The sequence below is a fragment of the Pezoporus flaviventris genome, unplaced genomic scaffold (assembly GCF_033815535.1).
Source record: "Pezoporus flaviventris isolate CSIRO_AGI_PZ_B2104156 unplaced genomic scaffold, CSIRO_AGI_Pfla_v1 ptg000007l, whole genome shotgun sequence".
NCBI classification, from domain to species: domain Eukaryota; kingdom Metazoa; phylum Chordata; class Aves; order Psittaciformes; family Psittacidae; genus Pezoporus; species Pezoporus flaviventris.
Genome location: NW_026892555.1, coordinates 170432 through 187352, shown reverse-complemented (window position 1 = coordinate 187352; position 16921 = coordinate 170432). Strand labels below are relative to the sequence as shown.

At 53.7% G+C, this 16921-nt stretch overlaps 3 protein-coding genes across 3 annotated transcripts; all 3 read left to right on the top strand.

The window, feature by feature from the left end:
• Window positions 1-1986: 1986 nt before the first annotated feature.
• On the top strand, window positions 1987-2301 carry LOC133266265 (feather keratin 1-like). The gene has a single exon (XM_061447495.1). The coding sequence runs from the start codon at window positions 1987-1989 to the stop codon at window positions 2299-2301; it is 315 nt and encodes a 104-aa protein (XP_061303479.1).
• Window positions 2302-5804: 3503 nt separating this feature from the next.
• Window positions 5805-6554, top strand: LOC133266264 (feather keratin 1-like). The gene is made up of 2 exons (XM_061447494.1): window positions 5805-5981; window positions 6211-6554. Exons 1-2 carry the CDS (start codon window positions 5885-5887, stop codon window positions 6552-6554), a joined length of 441 nt encoding a protein of 146 aa, XP_061303478.1. The 5' UTR covers window positions 5805-5884.
• Window positions 6555-9655: 3101 nt separating this feature from the next.
• LOC133266262 (feather keratin 1-like) lies at window positions 9656-9980 on the top strand. The gene has a single exon (XM_061447493.1). The coding sequence runs from the start codon at window positions 9656-9658 to the stop codon at window positions 9968-9970; it is 315 nt and encodes a 104-aa protein (XP_061303477.1). The 3' UTR covers window positions 9971-9980.
• Window positions 9981-16921: the final 6941 nt, after the last annotated feature.

Genomic DNA, 16921 nt, shown 5'->3' with positions numbered 1-16921 from the left:
CTCTCCCTTTCTCCTACCAAGGCTCTTCCAACTTCACGCAACACAAAGCCAGGGCTACACAGTGACTCAAACAGTCTTGAACATGACAACACTCATCTGCGCATGGCTCTGATGAAGTTGCCCCTGTCTCAGGAGCACATCCGACAGGGGTCCCAAGGTCAGGCACACATAGTCCATGACACCTTACCCCTTTCTGCAAGGACCGTGGTAACCCCATACAGTGTGCCCAGGCCACCACCACTCTGCTCTGGTGCTCAGTCTACCTCTGACTGGTTCCCTCCCTCTTGGTGCTCCTGCCTTTCCACTTTTTTTTTTTTTCAATAAAGTTCTCCTGCATCCCATCCTCAGGCCCTTCCTCTTCACTTTTTCCCCAAAGGCTCGTCCAGTCGCACCCAGCACAACAACAGGGCTCAACAGGCCAACGGGGTGGGTTGAAACAGGCATCACCAGAGCTCTCTTGGGAAGCATAGCACCAGCAACACCACCCACGGGCACTCAGCAAGATTCCAGCACATCACACCAGCTCCTTGCCTCTGTAAACAAATGCTTGGAAACATTTATGCGCTTCCAGCCATGCCTCTGTCGCACGTTCCTCATATGTTCTGGGTTACCTCTGCTGGTGCCTGCTAACCTACTCCATCACTCCTCCTCTGCAAACAGATAGAGAAAATATGACAAAAGAGTCATGGGTCAAGATATCCACCAAGTGGTTCACCTTTCGTCTCCACCTCTCTCTGCTTTAGAGACAAGGTTATTGATTGGGACACTATCAAATGCTTTGCACAAGTCCAGGTATATGACAACAGTACATCTTCCCTTAACCACCAATGCTATAACCCCTCACAGAAAGACACCAAACTTGTCAGGAAGGATTCACCCACTGTGAAGCCCCTCTGGCTGTCAGTGATGACCTCTCCCTTTTTCAAGTGTTTTGGCATAGTTACCAGGAGAATCTGCTCCATGTTCTCTTCTGGCACAGAGATGACGCTGACCAGCCTGTAGTTAGCCGCCCCTCGCACCCCCACGCACGCCACTCTCCCCACACCCTCTTGTCCATTCTCTCCTCTCCTCTCCTCTCCTCTCCTCTCTTCTCCTCTCCCAGGGCCCCTCCACACCACAAGTAGGCAGCCCCCTTTCTCCAGCTACAACCATAAAAGCACAAAGGGCACAAGGAGATCCACATTGACACCCACAGAGCTCACCCAATGGGGAAGGACAGGCCTAAAGACAAGCTAAGGCACTTAGCAGCAAGGCAGGGAGGGAACAAATGGGATGGAAGAGGCAGCCCCTCATGCCACCAAAACTCCAGAGCCCAGACCAGCCCGACAGGGCTGCAATGAACATGGAGCCACCTCTTCACAAGGCACCAAAAACCACAACACACAAGTGCCACGGAATGACCGCAGTGTTGACACACCACGCCTCCAAGGCCATGGCTGTATCTGCAGAACAGCCTGACAGGCATCTTCCATGCAAATCGTCCCAAACACCAACTCTCACTTCAAGGCTGCCGCCAGGGCCGGATGGACACGTCCTCAGCCGGAGGACATGCAAAGGGAGCACTGTGGGAAGGAGAACACGCCCCAGCTCATGACTTGCCAGGCTGTGGCACGCACCAGCTGCTTGCTGACAAATGCTGCCATGCGCAAAGGCTGTCCCGCCCCTCGGGGACCAGCATAAAAGCCGGCCCAGAGCCTCTGTCCCTCACTCGCCTCTGCTGACGCCTTCTCCTGCGCGCTCAACAAGGTGAGCCTCAAGCCCCTTGCCCTCTGCTCCTGCCCCCCTGCCCCGCCTCTTCCAGCACGCTCTGCCCCAGCCTCAGCACCCCTCACGCCTCCCCAGACCCACAGCCCCACACCAGCCTCCCCACTGCCTCGCCCTCCTGCACCACCGCCCCTCGCACCCCCACGCCCTCCGCTCTCCCCACACCCTCTCTTCCATTCTCTCCTCTCCTCTCCCCTGCCAGGGCCCCTCCACACCACAGACATGGCCTGCTACGACCTCTGCCGCCCCTGCGGACCCACCCCGCTGGCCAACAGCTGCAACGAGCCCTGTGTCAGGCAGTGCGAGGACTCCCGCGTCGTCATCCAGCCTCCCGCCGTGCTGGTCACCCTGCCAGGACCCATCCTCAGCTCCTTCCCCCAGAGCACCGCCGTCGGATCCTCCTCATCCGCTGCCGTGGGCAACGTCCTCAGCGCCCAGGGAGTGCCCGTCTCCTCTGGGGGCTTCGGCTACGGCCTTGGCTACGGCTTCGGAGGCCTGGGTTGCTACGGCAGAGGAAGAGGCTGTGACATCTGCTAAGGGCCATTGACAACACGCATGAAACCACTCACGTACATTCGAGAAGCAAAGACATGGACTGAAGATGCATGTCTCTGCTGGTTTTGATGAGTGGACCTGCCCACAACAGCTTCCAATCTCAAGGTACCAGGAGAGGAAGCAAGGCTGGGGGCCAGACCAGCCTCTTTGCATCATATCGCATAGATCCTCCTCTTTTTACACTTCTTCCTGTGCATCATTCCTTTGGTGATGTTCAGTACTTTCTGCTATAAAAAACATCTCAAAGGGCAGAAAACACTGGGGGAAACTTCAGGGATCTGCTCCTTCTGCAAAGTAGGAAGGCCTTGAAACTCTGGCATAGTCTTCTGCAAGCAGAAGACCTTGACAGATGGTCACTCTACTTGCACATCAGATCCTCTTTGTTCCACTTGGTGATTCTGACTTCTCAACCCTTTTTCCTCAATAAAGACCTCCTGCATCCCAGCCTGAAAAGCCTCCTCTTCTTTTCTTTTACCAAGGATCATCCACCTTCACCAATCAAAAGTCAGGTCTCCACAGGCCATTAGGTTTGGTGGAAAAGGGCCACTAGTCATCTCCTAGGATAAATGCCAGGACACCCAACAACAATACACAGTGGCAGGTGGAGGCCTTCCAGAACATGACACATGCCTATCCAAAGTCTCAAAGAAATGATTCGATGCGATAACGCTCCCCTCTGCATACCTTGACTACCAGCACACACTTGACAAACTCGTTAGAGTTAGTAGCTAGAGTGTCCAGCTACAGCAGCTTGTCTTAGACATGGACAGTTGGGTTGTCAGTAGCTTCCACCTTGGAGACTTCACAACCTCTTCCACTCATTGACTTTCCTTACACTGAAAAAGGATTTCCTTCTTTGCCCATGGAATTTCACCTTTTTTCCCTTGAGTCCAGAACCCTTTTTCCTGCCACTGACCACAAGCCTCTGGGGCCAGTCCTTCAGCCACTTTGCAGTCCTCCTCACTGGGCTCTTTCACAACCCAGACTTTCTCTGCTTACAAGGAGCGTGTAATGGGAGACAGTGACAAAGGCTTCCTTCAAGGACAGCTCAGCAATAGACACTGCTCTAACCTCTGCCAACACCCAGTGGCTTCAACAGAGAAGACACAGAGGTTGGTCAAGGACAATTTCCACTCCCAAAATCCACACCTAAACCACAGCCTGTCACCCTGACCTTGCAGGGCATGGCACTGCTCTCCAGGAAGGTTTCTTCCATCGCCTTCTGTGGGAATGAGGTCAGGCTCAACAGCCTCTACTTTCTGAGAATGTACCTCCTGATCTTCTTGACAATGAGGGGCATGAGTTCTCCCCCAGCCTACTGGAACTGCTCCCAGGCACCACAACTTGTTCCAGGAGCTCCATGTCTCTCTTCTACTCAACACAGAACTCCAGCTGATGCTCACCAGGGATTAGTAGAGCGTCCATTCCACCCCTTGCTGCAGGGTGAGATACCTACTCTCCAAATTCCTTCTCTTCACTTCTCATTCTGATCTAGTCCACTTCAAACACTATCTCACACCCTAAACCCCACTGGGAATCTCTAGTGCACTGCTCCCTCTGTGGGACACAAAAACCTCAGGATTCAGGCAACACCTGCTACACACAGGGGACCCAGCTGATGGTTGCCCTACTTTTACGTTACACTGTTTCCCTTGGCTCTCCTGCCTTTTCACCATTTTCTTCATCAATAAACTTCTCCTGCATCCAAGCCTCACCCAGTGCTCAGCCAACCACGAGCAGCACCAAGCTAGGGCTCAATAGGCCATCAAGTTGGAGGAAAAGGTCCACCAGAGCACAGTAATGCATTAAATCCCCTGCAAAACCCTCCTGTGGGCTTCCAGCCCAGACACCAGCGCTTCCCTTGCCATAAACCTTGGAAATGCTAATGCACTTCTACCCACACCTCTGACCCAAGCTCCCCATGGCAGCACACACTTCATCAAGTCTCTTTCCAAGCACAGCTACCTGGGCATCACAACAAGCAGAATCATAGCAAAGAGAATCATTTAGTGCACAAGGGACCTCTGGGGATCATCTCTTTTGGGACAGCCTCCTCAAGAATGTTCAGCAAGAACACGCTGTCAAAGATACCCAGTCAGGTTTTCAGTATCTCCAAGGGTGGAGAATCCAAAACCTCCCTGCACAACCACTGCCACTGCTTGACCACAATCACACCGAAAAAGTGTTGCCTTCTCAGTCAGGGAAAAAGGCACATCTTTACAGCTTCCACCATGCCCTGGACATGGCATGGAGGAGAACATTCTCTCTCCCTTGTCTTCAATTCCTCCCCCTCAGGATATAGACACATTGATGACATCTGCCCTGGGCAGCCTTGCCTCCTACCTGAAAAAAACCCTCCCACCTTGCTAAGCTTCTCCTCATAGCAAGGATCTTCCACTCCCTACAGCATCTTGGTGGTCCTGTATTGGACTGCCTCCACCACATCCGTGTCCTTCTTCTAGGGAGAAAACTTCGACTGGACTTAGGCCTCCACACAAAGCCTCACTAGCATTGAAGAGATCAATTACGACCCCCCACAACACCAATCTGCTAGCAAATCTATTCCCAATGCTGAGATGTAGAATCTCGGCATGTTTTGCTGCAAGGGTGCATTGCTGCACCATCCTGAGCTTGTTCTCCACCAGCCCCACAAAGCTCTACTCAAAAAAGCTGCTTTCCAGCATCTCAGGCTCTAGCACGTTCTGACAACAGGAGCCATTCCTCCCTACATGGAAAATTTTACATTTCTTCCTGTTGAACTTCAGGAGATTCCTATCTGCCCATCCTCCAGCACCTCCCGTTCCCTCTACATCATGGCACAACCATCCAGCATCTCAGTCTCTCTCCACATTTTGCATCATCTCTAAACCTGCTGAGAGAGCACTCAAGCCAACTGCCCACAAACACAGGTGACCCCACACCCCATGACCATGCAAGGGGAGAAAGCATCAAAGGTTTTGCAGGAATACTGAGGTAAACAACAGAGCAGCACTCTCCTTGTCCACAAAACTCATCATTTCAAAGTAGAACACCCTTACAAAGGTGGTCTCCTTACAAGGTGCCCCACATCAAGCACTTCAGCAAACCAGAGGCCAGGCTGCAAACGTGCCACTCGTAAAAGAGGGTAGCACTAAAATTGGGCCAACGCAAACTTTTTTGGACGGATTGGTAGTGCTCCCCACATCACAGGAATAACCAGATCTCAAGCACAGCCTCCAGGAGCACAGCCTGCTGTTGCAAACTGCCCTCCCCTGACACAGCTACAAGGATATGGGAAACCTCTTCACAAGGCACCAACAAACCACACCACAAAAGTGCTAAGAGGTGACCTCACTCACAGAAACCCACCTCTTCAATGCTTTGGTTGCATGTTCTGCCAAGTGTCACGAAATGCGCCGTCAACACCAAGACTTTGGCCTTTAATATTTGCACTTCAAGGCTGCCGCCAGGGCCAGATGGACACGTCCTCACCAGGAGGACATGCAAAGGGAGCACTGTGGGAAGGAGAACACGCCCCAGCTCATGACTTGCCAGGCTGTGGCACGCACCAGCTGCTTGCTGACAAATGCTGCCATGCGCAAAGGCTGTCCCGCCCCTCGGGGACCAGCATAAAAGCCGGCCCAGAGCCTCTGTCCCTCACTCGCCTCTGCTGACGCCTTCTCTTGCGCGCTCAACAAGGTGAGCCTCAAGCCCCTTGCGCTCTGCTCCTGCCCCCCTGCCCCGGCTCTTCCAGCACGCTCTGCCCCAGCCTCAGCACCCCTCACGCCTCCCCAGACCCACAGCCCCACACCAGCCTCCCCACTGCCTCCCCCTCCTGCACCACTGCCCCTCGCACCCCCACGCCCTCCGCTCTCCCCACACCCTCTCTTCCATTCACTCCTCTCCTCTCCTCTCCTCTCCCAGGGCCCCTCCACACCACAGACATGGCCTGCTACGACCTCTGCCGCCCCTGCGGACCCACCCCGCTGGCCAACAGCTGCAACGAGCCCTGTGTCAGGCAGTGCGAGGACTCCCGCGTCGTCATCCAGCCTCCCGCCGTGCTGGTCACCCTGCCAGGACCCATCCTCAGCTCCTTCCCCCAGAGCACCGCCGTCGGATCCTCCTCATCCGCTGCCGTGGGCAACGTCCTCAGCGCCCAGGGAGTGCCCGTCTCCTCTGGGGGCTTCGGCTACGGCCTTGGCTACGGCTTCGGAGGCCTGGGCTGCTACGGCAGAGGAAGGGGATACATCTGCTAAGGGCCATTGACATCACGCATGAAGCCAGCCACCCACACCCTCGAAGCTATGGCAAGGTCTGAGGATGCAGTTCTGTGCAGTTCCTGACATGGGGACCTCCCGTCTACAGCTCCCCGTCTCGAGTCACCAAGAGAAGAAACAGCGCACGGGGCCTGCCCAGGATGCCTGAAAATATTGCCCCTGCACCTCCTCCTGTTGTACTACTTCCTTCTTGGCATCATCTCTTTGCCTGTGTCCGCAACTCTCTGCTGCAAACCCCTTCTTACAAGTCAAAGAATATGGGGGGACCTCTGCTATGCTGCTTGCGCTGCAGGGCAGGAAGAACTGTAAGCAGAAGTCTTCTGCTCATGGTTGCACCCCTTGCACTTCAGACTGTCTCACTTCCACTTGGTGCTTTTGCTGCTCTTACATTTTCATTCTTTTGTTTCAATAAATTCTCCAACATGCCAGCCTGAGTCTCCTCAGAATCACTTTCAACAGCAGGAACCTCTCCAGAGGAGCTGACTTAATCCCTTTTCATGAACAGGACAACTGGAGCTGCAGGTGTGGGACCATGGCCAGTTGGGTTTTCAGTAGCTCACAGCACAGAGACTCCACCACCTCTTCCACTCTTTGCCCTTCCACACAGGCAAAAGGCTTGCCTGGTTTGCCCATGCAATCCCATCTCTTTCCCCTTGTACCCAGGGCAGCCTCTTCTGCATGTGCACACCAGTAACAAGAGCTGGGTTCCCACCACTTCTTTCCCTGCCATCAGCGGCTTTACTCCCATTGATGATGGGCACCCTGCACATCCTCCTCTCTTGGGTGGTTCACTTCTCAACCTCTTCTCTATGAAAGATGATCCAGACCCTCCAGGCTCTTGGTGACCCTGCACTGCTCCTGCTCCAGAAAGTCCAAGTCCTTCCTCACTGGGGCACCAAGAAATGAATCCCACATGGCATTCTCCTCAACATTTCTGACAAGCAAGGGATGCTGCCCTCCCCTTACCCACTGCAGCACCACTGAATGAAGCCCTGGAGACTGGCGGACCCTTTTCTTACAAGGGTAGGTTGTCATCTCATGGTCCATTTCTGCTCCACTACACCACAACGTCATTCTCTCCTAAGACGGTTTCTAACCCATTGGTCCCACAGATATTCCTGCTACATGGGGTCACTTCTCCCCACAAACAAGACTTGGCATCTGCCCTGGCTGAACTCTTGTCCTTCACAACATCCTCCTGGAAAACTTGCTCAAATGTGACATGAGCAGGTACACCATACATTGGATAAAGAACTCCTCAAGAGCAGGGCTGAAAGTCTCAAATTGAATGGAGCCAGATGTGCTTTGTGAATGGTCACCTGCAATATTCCCCAGGGCACCATTCCAGGGTCATTTCTGGACAATATTTTTATCACACCTCTACAGGCAGCAGTTGAATGCACTGTTCACAAGCTTGCTGATGGGACTGGGAGTTGCTGTTGATTCTCTTGAAGGACAAGAGGTCTTGCAGAAGGATCTAGATAGGTTGCAGCATTGGGCAACCATCAAGGGCATGAAATGTAAGAAGCACAAATGCTGGATTCTGCGCCTGGGATGGAGCGATGCTGGACACAAGCACAGCCTGGGAGAGGAGTTCCTGGAGAGCAGCCCTGCAGAAAGGCACCTGGGGGTGCTGCCTGGCAGCAGGTTCAATAGGAGTCAGCAGTGTGCCCTGGCACACAAGGGGGCAAACCGCATCCTGGGGTGCATGTGACTGTTCACTCAACTCTTGCTCTGATTTTGGCTGCCCCAGCTTCTGGTGGGGCCTGAGGTATGCTGGGAGCAGCGCCATGAGGTCAAAATGAGGCACCATTTAGGCAGAACACGTGGCAAGAAAGGGCTGTAGGGGCATTATGCAGCCATTATCACCTGGAAATTGCTGTCTCCTGCACATCACCTTTTGTCTGGCAGTTCACTCAGAAACCACTACATTTGGAAAGGCATCAGACCAAACCTCCAATCTGGAAGGTACAAAGCATCAGCTAACCCTTAAATTCTTTTGAAGTAGATCCAGCAGCTCCTGGAATGCTGAGGCTTTCGTGTTTCCAGGAGTGACACAAGTAAAATCCAAAGCATGACAGAGCAGGAAGAAGGAGCTCTCTTACCACTGGCAGGTAATTACATATTTTTGGTCATAAGTACACTATGAGAAGACTCAGATGTTGTAGGTTATGACTTGTCTGCTGAAGAAGTGAATTTAAATCTTAACCTGCACTGGGCAAAAATGGGTACAGCCCCGGTTTCTTATTTCTTCATTGTATGTCATTATCACCTTAGGACATAAACTTGAACTAACAGAAAAGATTGACCTGTAAATCTCAGAATCGTAAATGGAGCCTAACACTGGGCACTGATCAGGCTGTCCAGCCTCTACTGTGCCAGATCTGCCCTCTTGATTTTCTCACTGATACAAAGGGATGAGCTCTATTTCAGCCATGAGGAAGCACTGCAAGAAACCCACAAAGCACAGACATGAGTGGCACAGGATGACATCAATGATGACACCGCAACTCTCCAATACTTTCATTGCATGTTCTGCCAAATGCCCTGACATGCACCATCAACACCAAGCCTTTGGTCTCTAATACTTGAAAGCTGCCGCCAGGGCCAGAAGGACACGTCCTCAACAGGAGGACATTAAATTCCAGAACTCTTGGAAGGAAAACACAACCAACACTAATTGCTTGCGAGGATCTGACATGCACCAGCTGCTTGCACAAACATGCTGTCATGCACAAAGACTGTCTCAGCCCCCTCAGGCATTGCAGGACCAGCATAAAAGCCGGCCCAGAGCCTCTGTCCCTCACTCGCCTCTGCTGACGCCTTCTCCTGCACGCTCAACAAGGTGAGCCTCAAGCCCCTTGCCCTCTGCTCCCGCCCCCCTGCCCCGGCTCTTCCAGCACGCTCTGCCCCAGCCTCAGCACCCCTCACACCTCCCCAGCACCACAGCCCCACTCCAGCCTCCCCACTGCCTCGCCCTCCTGCACCACTGCCCCTCGCACCCCCACGCCCTCCGCTCTCCCCACACCCTCTCTTCCATTCTCTCCTCTCCTCTGCCAGGGCCCCTCCACACCACAGACATGGCCTGCTACGACCTCTGCCGCCCCTGCGGACCCACCCCGCTGGCCAACAGCTGCAACGAGCCCTGTGTCAGGCAGTGCGAGGACTCCCGCGTCGTCATCCAGCCTCCCGCCGTGCTGGTCACCCTGCCAGGACCCATCCTCAGCTCCTTCCCCCAGAGCACCGCCGTCGGATCCTCCTCATCCGCTGCCGTGGGCAACGTCCTCAGCGCCCAGGGAGTGCCCGTCTCCTCTGGGGGCTTCGGCTACGGCCTTGGCTACGGCTTCGGAGGCCTGGGCTGCTACGGCAGAGGAAGAGGCTGCAACATCTGCTAAGGGCCATTGACAGCACGCCTGAAACCGCTCACTTACATTCTAGAAGCAAAGGTATGGACTGTGGATGCACGCCTGGGGTAATGCTGGCACACCAGTTCACCTTCCGCAGCTCCTTCTCTTCTGGCACTAAGCAAGCAGAGAAGGGGCCTTACCAGGCTGCCTGGTAACATGGCCCATGGATGTCTCCCTCTTCTCCAAATTCCTTCTCTGCACCACCCCATCTGCTGTGTGCGGAACTGTGTGCCCCACCAGTATCTTACAGGCTAAACAGCAGCGGGAGACCTCCAGTTGTTTTATCTCCAGTCAAGACTGAAAGACCTTGCTGCTCTGACAAAATCCACTGCATGCAGAAGACCTCAGTGCATGGTCACCATACTTGCACCTCAGCTCTCTTCCTCCTTATGCCTGCATATTTCCATTTTGAAACTTTTGTTTCAATAAAGTTCTGCATCCCAACCTCTGACACCTCCTGGCCCTTTCTTCTAGCAAAGCTCTTCCAACTCCACGCAGCACAAAGCCAGGGCTCAACAGGCCGTCAGGTGAAAAAGGCCACCAGGATTCTCCTGGGAAATATACCACCACAACCAACAACGGCTGGCACCTGTGGTGCTTTCACAACTGTCGAGGTTTAAACCCAGTCAGGTAACTCGTTTGCTCACTTCCCCCCCTTTCTTGCCCTCCCCCTGCTCCCGGAGGGACAGAGAGGAGAATCGAAAAGAATGCAACTCCCACAGGTTGAGATAAGAACAGTTTGGTAACTAAGGTATAACACAGATCACTACTGCTACCACCAATAATAACAATGATAAAGAAAATAACAAGGGAAGAGAATACAACACCGCAGCACCAGCCGACCGATAACTCGCCCCCCTCAGCCCCACCAAGCACCAACACATACCTCCTCCAACCCTGCAGTCTCCCAGCCCTTCCGGCTAACTTCCAGTTACATCCTGGGCATGACGTGCTGTGGTATGGAATACCTCTTTGGTCAGTTTGGGTCAGCTGTCCTGTCTCTGCTTCCTCCTGGCTTCCCCTCCCCCCTGGCAGAGCATGAGGCTCACAAAGTCCTTGGCCAAACCAAAACATCCTGTTATCAGCTCTGTTCCCGAGCTGAAAGTCAAAACACTGCACTACACTAGCTACCAAGAAGGAGAAAAAATGACTGCTACTGCTGAACCCAGGACATTATCCACCCCTTATTCCATACCATTCACGTCATGCTCAGATCCCACATTTTCAATATACCATCACTCTTATCTTAGTGCATGGACCAGTCCCTATAAAGCTGCTGAGTCTATCTGGTCCATGATGTCAGTCTCCATCTCTTGTACCAGTCAGAGCAGGAGAGAATGTGTGCAGTGTTCACACTCGTGAATAATCTGGGCAATAGTGTCCATTGCTAAGTCCACCCCTCGATCATGAGTCCATCTCTATGTTGCATCTCTGCTCTGATGGCCTGAAGTGCCATGGGCCCACCAGGCTTAAAATAATTCACTGTCCCCTTCAGCAGTTTCTGCAGCTTGTTGCTGGGGACTCCATACAGCTGCCTTCCATCTCCAATGCTTCCAAAGCACTGGAGGGGCCCAGTGGACTAGATACTTGCCCATACTGTCCCACACACCCTGCCACTCATGACTGTCCAGCCTTGGGGAAAATCTCTTGGTCCCCCTATATTGTCGTCTAACCCCAGACAAGACCCAAACCTGACTCTGCTTAACTTTTGAGATCAGACAAAATGGTTGTGGGTAGAACACAGTCTGTGTGTGTGCCAACATGCTGATCCCCATCACCATCAGCAGGCAGGTCCCAAGGATACCCAAAGGCCATTCAGAGCCTTCAGAACTCTCACACGATGCTGCTGTACTTGTCACTGGGGCTGATGTAGCTGCTGTGCTTGCCGGCTCTCCCACCGCCAGCTTCTCTTTTCCTGAGTCCAGCTCTTCCTCCTCTGCCTTGCTGGGAAACGCTGCGTGGTCTCCTGCATCCTCCTGGGGCTCGGCGGGTGGCTGCCGGGGAATGCGCTCGGCCGTCGCGGGGCTGGGCTCGGCCGCGGGGCTCGGCTCGGCCGCGGGGCTCGGCTCCTCCGCGGGGCTCGGCTCCTCCGCGGGGCTCGGCTCCTCCGCCGCCTTCTCCCTCTGCTCGGCAGCCGCCTCCTTCTGCTCCTCGACCGCCCCGACCTCCTCCACCGGCAGCCGTCCCCTCGCGGCCTCCGGCCCCGCTCCCGCCGCCGCTTGGTGCCCGGGGCCGCTCTCCCGGGCCGCTTCGGCTGCCGCCGGCTCCCGGGGCCGCTCCCCCTCGGCTCCCCGCGGCCTCACAAAGATGGAGAGCAGGGCGAGGGCCAGGACGGTGAAGAGCAGCCGGACGGCCAGGTACAAGTCCACGGCCACGTCCGTCCCGCCCTGCTGCTGGAGCCCGCCCGTATTGCAAGCCATTGCCATAAAGCACAGTGAGACAAGAACCTTAGCCCAGGCCCCACACCTGATAAACACTAACACAGCAAATACCGGCTCTAAGTAAGTTACAACATTCTGAAGTTGTGAGATCAACAAGAACAACTCTGAGAGCCAACAAATCAGCATTGTGAAGAGTGACTATTAATCCAGTCAGATCTGTTGTTATCTCAACCCTTCGAGCCCCACGTTGGGCGCCAAAAAGAACTGTCGTGGTTTAAACCCAGTCAGGAAACTCGTTTGCTCACTTCCCCCCCTTTCTTGCCCTCCCCCTGCTCCCGGAGGGACAGAGAGGAGAATCGAAAAGAATGCAACTCCCACGGGTTGAGATAAGAACAGTTTAGTAACTAAGGTATAACACAAATCACTACTGCTACCACCAATGATAATAATGATAAAGGAAATAACAAGGGAAGAGAATACAACACCTCAGCACCAGCCGACCGATAACTTGCCCCCCTCAGCCCCACCAAGCACTGACCCATACCTCCTCCAACCCTGCAGTCTCCCAGCCCTTCCGGCTAACTCCCAGTTACATCCTGGGCATGACGTGCTGTGCTATGGAATACCTCTTTGGTCAGTTTGGGTCAGGTGTCCTGTCTCTGCTTCCTCCCGGCTTCCCCTCCTCCCTTCCAGAGCATGAGGCTCACAAAGTCCTTGGCCAAACCAAAACATCTCTATCAGCTCTGTTCCCGAGCTGAAAGTCAAAACACTGCACTGCACCAGCTACCAAGGAGGAGAAACATGACTGCTACTGCTGAACCCAGGACACTCACTTCCCCCCCTTCTTGCCCTCACCCTACTCCCGGAGGGATGGAGAGTCAAAAAGAATGCAACTCCCACGGGTTGAGATAAGAACAGTTTCGTAACTAAGGTATAACACAAATCACTACTGCTACCACCAATGCTAATAATGATAAAGGAAATAACAAGGGAAGAGAATACAACATCTCGCCACCAGCCAACTGATAACTCACCCGCCAGGCCCAACCAAGCACTGACCCATACCTCCTCCAACCCTGCAGTCTCCCAGCCCTTCTGGCTAACTCCCAGTTACCTCCTGGGCATGACGTGCTGTGGTATGGAATACCTCTTTGGCTAGCTTGGGTCAGGTGTCCTGTCTCTGCTTCCTCCTGGCTTCCCCTCCTCCCTGGCAGAGCATAAGGCTCACAAAGTCCTTGGCCAAACCAAAACATCAGTGTTATCAGCTCTGTTCCCAAGACGAAAGTCAAAACACAGCACTGCACCAGCTACCAAGGAGGAGAAACATGACTGCTACTGCTGAACCCAGGGCAACAACATGATAGAGGTTTGAGGAAGTGCTGGCTCAAAGACAGTCTTGAACATGACAACACTCCTATGAGCATGCATCTGATGGAATCACCACAGACTCTTGAGACCATTTGGGTGGAGTCCCAGGGCCACCCACTGAGAGAATCATGGTCCCGTCCCCCTTGCTGCAAGGACCTTGGGTATCCCATGCAGTGTGTGCAGGTCACCACCCTTCCTGCTCCGAGATCCTCCTTTGACCCAGGTGTGCGTCCTTATTTCACTGTCCTTCTGGCTGCTTGGTTCCCATTCCACACACGCCAGAATTACCAGGCCCTGGTCTCACCTTGCTAGGGGATCCACAAATGATGACTTGGAGTTTCCCGAAGCCATCAGCAACTCTTCACCAAGATGCCCAGCAGTCCCCATGCAGAGGATCTCCTGATCACCATCCTCCCTGCTGCAGAGTCTCTGGACCACCTCTGCAGGGAACCCCAAGCCATCACTCCTCTGCTCTGAGGTCACACAGAAAGCCCCTGCTGTTAGGACACAATCCTCCTCAACTTCGTTCAGCAACGCCCTCCAAGGGGCACTGAGGACAAGTACAGAACCAAGCCTGTGAGCCAGCTCTGCTGCAAAGATGTGGCTCCGTGAGTGGAACTTGGCCTGGCAACAAGCACTCATTGAGCTGCTCTATCACTCCTCTTCCTCAAGAGGACAGGGGAGAGAAGAATAAGATGAAAGTCTCCCAAATTGAGGTAAGAACATGGACATCACTCACTGCTTTCCAGTGGCAGCAGAACAGACTTGACTCAGGGAAATTCATTTACCAAAATCAAAAGTCAGAGTAGAACTATGAGAAATTAAAACAAATCTTAAAACACCTTCCCCCAACCTCTCCCTTCTTCAACGTTCATCTTCCCTCCTAAATTACTTACTCCCTTGCCCAAAACAGCACAGAGGGATGGGAAGGGGAACTGTGGTCACTTCACCCCACATTGTCTCTGTCCCTCCACCCTCCTCACACTCTTCACCTGCTCCATTCTGGGGCCCCTGCCACATGAAACAGCTCTCCATGAGCTTATGTGAATCCTTCCCACAGGCTCCATCGGACTTGGAGAAAGCTTCAGGCACCTTCTCACGGAAGGCACCACAGCAGAATAACGGCTAACAAAAAAATTCCACATAAAAGCACTCACCCGGTGAACACCTTCCAAGTCCAAAGGCCACCAAGCAACAATAGAGCACATCCAAAGGGAAAGGACAGGCCAAAACCTGGCAGCAAGGCAGAGAGGGACCGGATGCGATGGGAGGGGCAGGCCCATCACGGCCAGCAAAGCTCCAATGCCCAGACCAGTGAAACAATGCTGTGAGGATATGGGGTCCCCTCTTCACAATTCCTCTTGCCTCAATAAAGTTCTCCTCCATCCCAGTCTGTCATGCCTCCTCTCCCTTTCTTCTACCAAGGCTTGTCCAACTTCACCCAGCACTAAGTCAGGGATCAGAAGGTCATCCATGTAAGTGCAAAAAGGCCATGTCTTCTGGGAAGTATGCCACCACTAGCATCAAAGACAGGCTTCTGGGTTGCTTCCACAATGTGACACAGTAGTTTGAGGCACCAAATGGATCAACAATCTTGAACATGACAACGTTCCCCTGAACGTGCCTCTGAAGATGTTGCCCCAGGCTCATGGGCACATCTGGCAGGGGTCCCAAGGCCACCCACACAGGGATTCATGGCCCCTTACCCCCTTGCTGCAAGGATTGTGGATAACCCCATACAGTGGGCCCAGCTCACCAACCTCATTGCTCTGGGATCCTCCTCTGACTCCAGTGTGGGTCCCTGTTGCACTGACATCCTGGGTTCACGGTCCCCATTCCATTCACATCACAGTCCCCAGGCCATGGTCTCATCTCCCTATGGGGTCCACAAATGATGCCTTTGGGCCTATCATGGCATCCTGGGTTCAGCCCCTTTTCACTGCAGGGTCCAGCAGCGCATGAAGTCTCCAGAACAACCATCCTCCCTACTGCTGTGGACTTGGACCCCCTCTGCAGGGCACGCAAGCCACCATCCCTCTGCTCTGAGTCACATAGAAAGCCCCCACTATGCGGTCACAATCCTCCTCACAGTGGCACAATGAGGCCCTGTACAAGGCAATGGGGATGAGGTGCAGGAACAAGCCTGTCACCCTGTTCTCCTGTGAAGATGGGGCTCTGTGGTGGGTTCAACTTGGCTGGGCACCAAGTGCTCTTACCATTGGCAGGTAATTACATATTTTTGCTCATAAGTACACTTTGCGAAGACTCAGATGTTGTAAGTCATGACATGGATGCTGAAGAAGTGAATTTAAAACTTAACCTGCACTGGGCAAAAATGGGTAGTGCCCCGGTTTCTTATTTCTTCATTGTATGTCATTATCACCTTAGGACATAAACTTGAACTAACAGAAGAGTTTGACCTGTAAATCTGAGAAACATAAATGGAGCCTAACACTGGGCACAGATCAGGCTGACCAGCCATTAGTGTGCCATCCACTCTCTTGATTTTCTCACTGATACAAAGGGATGAGCTCTATTTCAGGCATCAGGAAGCACTGCAAGAAACCCACAAACCACAGACACGAGTGCCACAGGGTGAAATCAATGATGACACCCCCAGCGCTCCAATGCTTTTGCTGCATGTTCTGCCAAATGCCCTGACATGCACCATCAACACCAAGCCTTTGGTCTCCAATACTTGAAAGCTGCCGCCAGGGCCAGAAGGACACGTCCTCAACAGGACGACATGAACTTCCAGAATTCTTGGAAGGAAAACACAACCACAGGTAATTACCTGCAAGGATCTGACATGCACCAGATGCTTGCACAAACATGCTGTCATGCACAAAGGCTGTCTCAGCCCCATCAGGCACTGCAGGACCAGCATAAAAGCCGGCCCAGAGCCTCTGTCCCTCACTCGCCTCTGCTGACGCCTTCTCCTGCGCGCTCAACAAGGTGAGCCTCAAGCCCCTTGCCCTCTGCTCCTGCCCCCCTGCCCCGGCTCTTCCAGCACGCTCTGCCCCAGCCTCAGCACCCCTCACGCCTCCCCAGCCCCACAGCCCCACACCAGCCTCCCCACTGCCTCGCCCTCCTGCACCACCGCCCCTAGCACGCCCACGCCCTCTGCTCTCCCCACACCCTCTCTTCCATTCTCTCCTCTCCTCTGCCAGGGCCCCTCCACACCACAGAC

What these genes read in the sequence shown, in the direction of transcription:
- LOC133266265 (XM_061447495.1), top strand. Translation starts at nt 1,987, where the DNA reads ATGGCCTGCTACGACCTCTGCCGCCCCTGCGGACCCACCCCGCTGGCC.
- LOC133266264 (XM_061447494.1), top strand. Translation starts at nt 5,885, where the DNA reads ATGCTGCCATGCGCAAAGGCTGTCCCGCCCCTCGGGGACCAGCATAAA. An exon ending in GCCTCTGCTGACGCCTTCTC is followed by an intron (nt 5,982 to 6,210) that starts TTGCGCGCTCAA and finishes CTCTCCTCTCCT; the next exon opens with CTCCTCTCCCAGGGCCCCTC.
- LOC133266262 (XM_061447493.1), top strand. Translation starts at nt 9,656, where the DNA reads ATGGCCTGCTACGACCTCTGCCGCCCCTGCGGACCCACCCCGCTGGCC.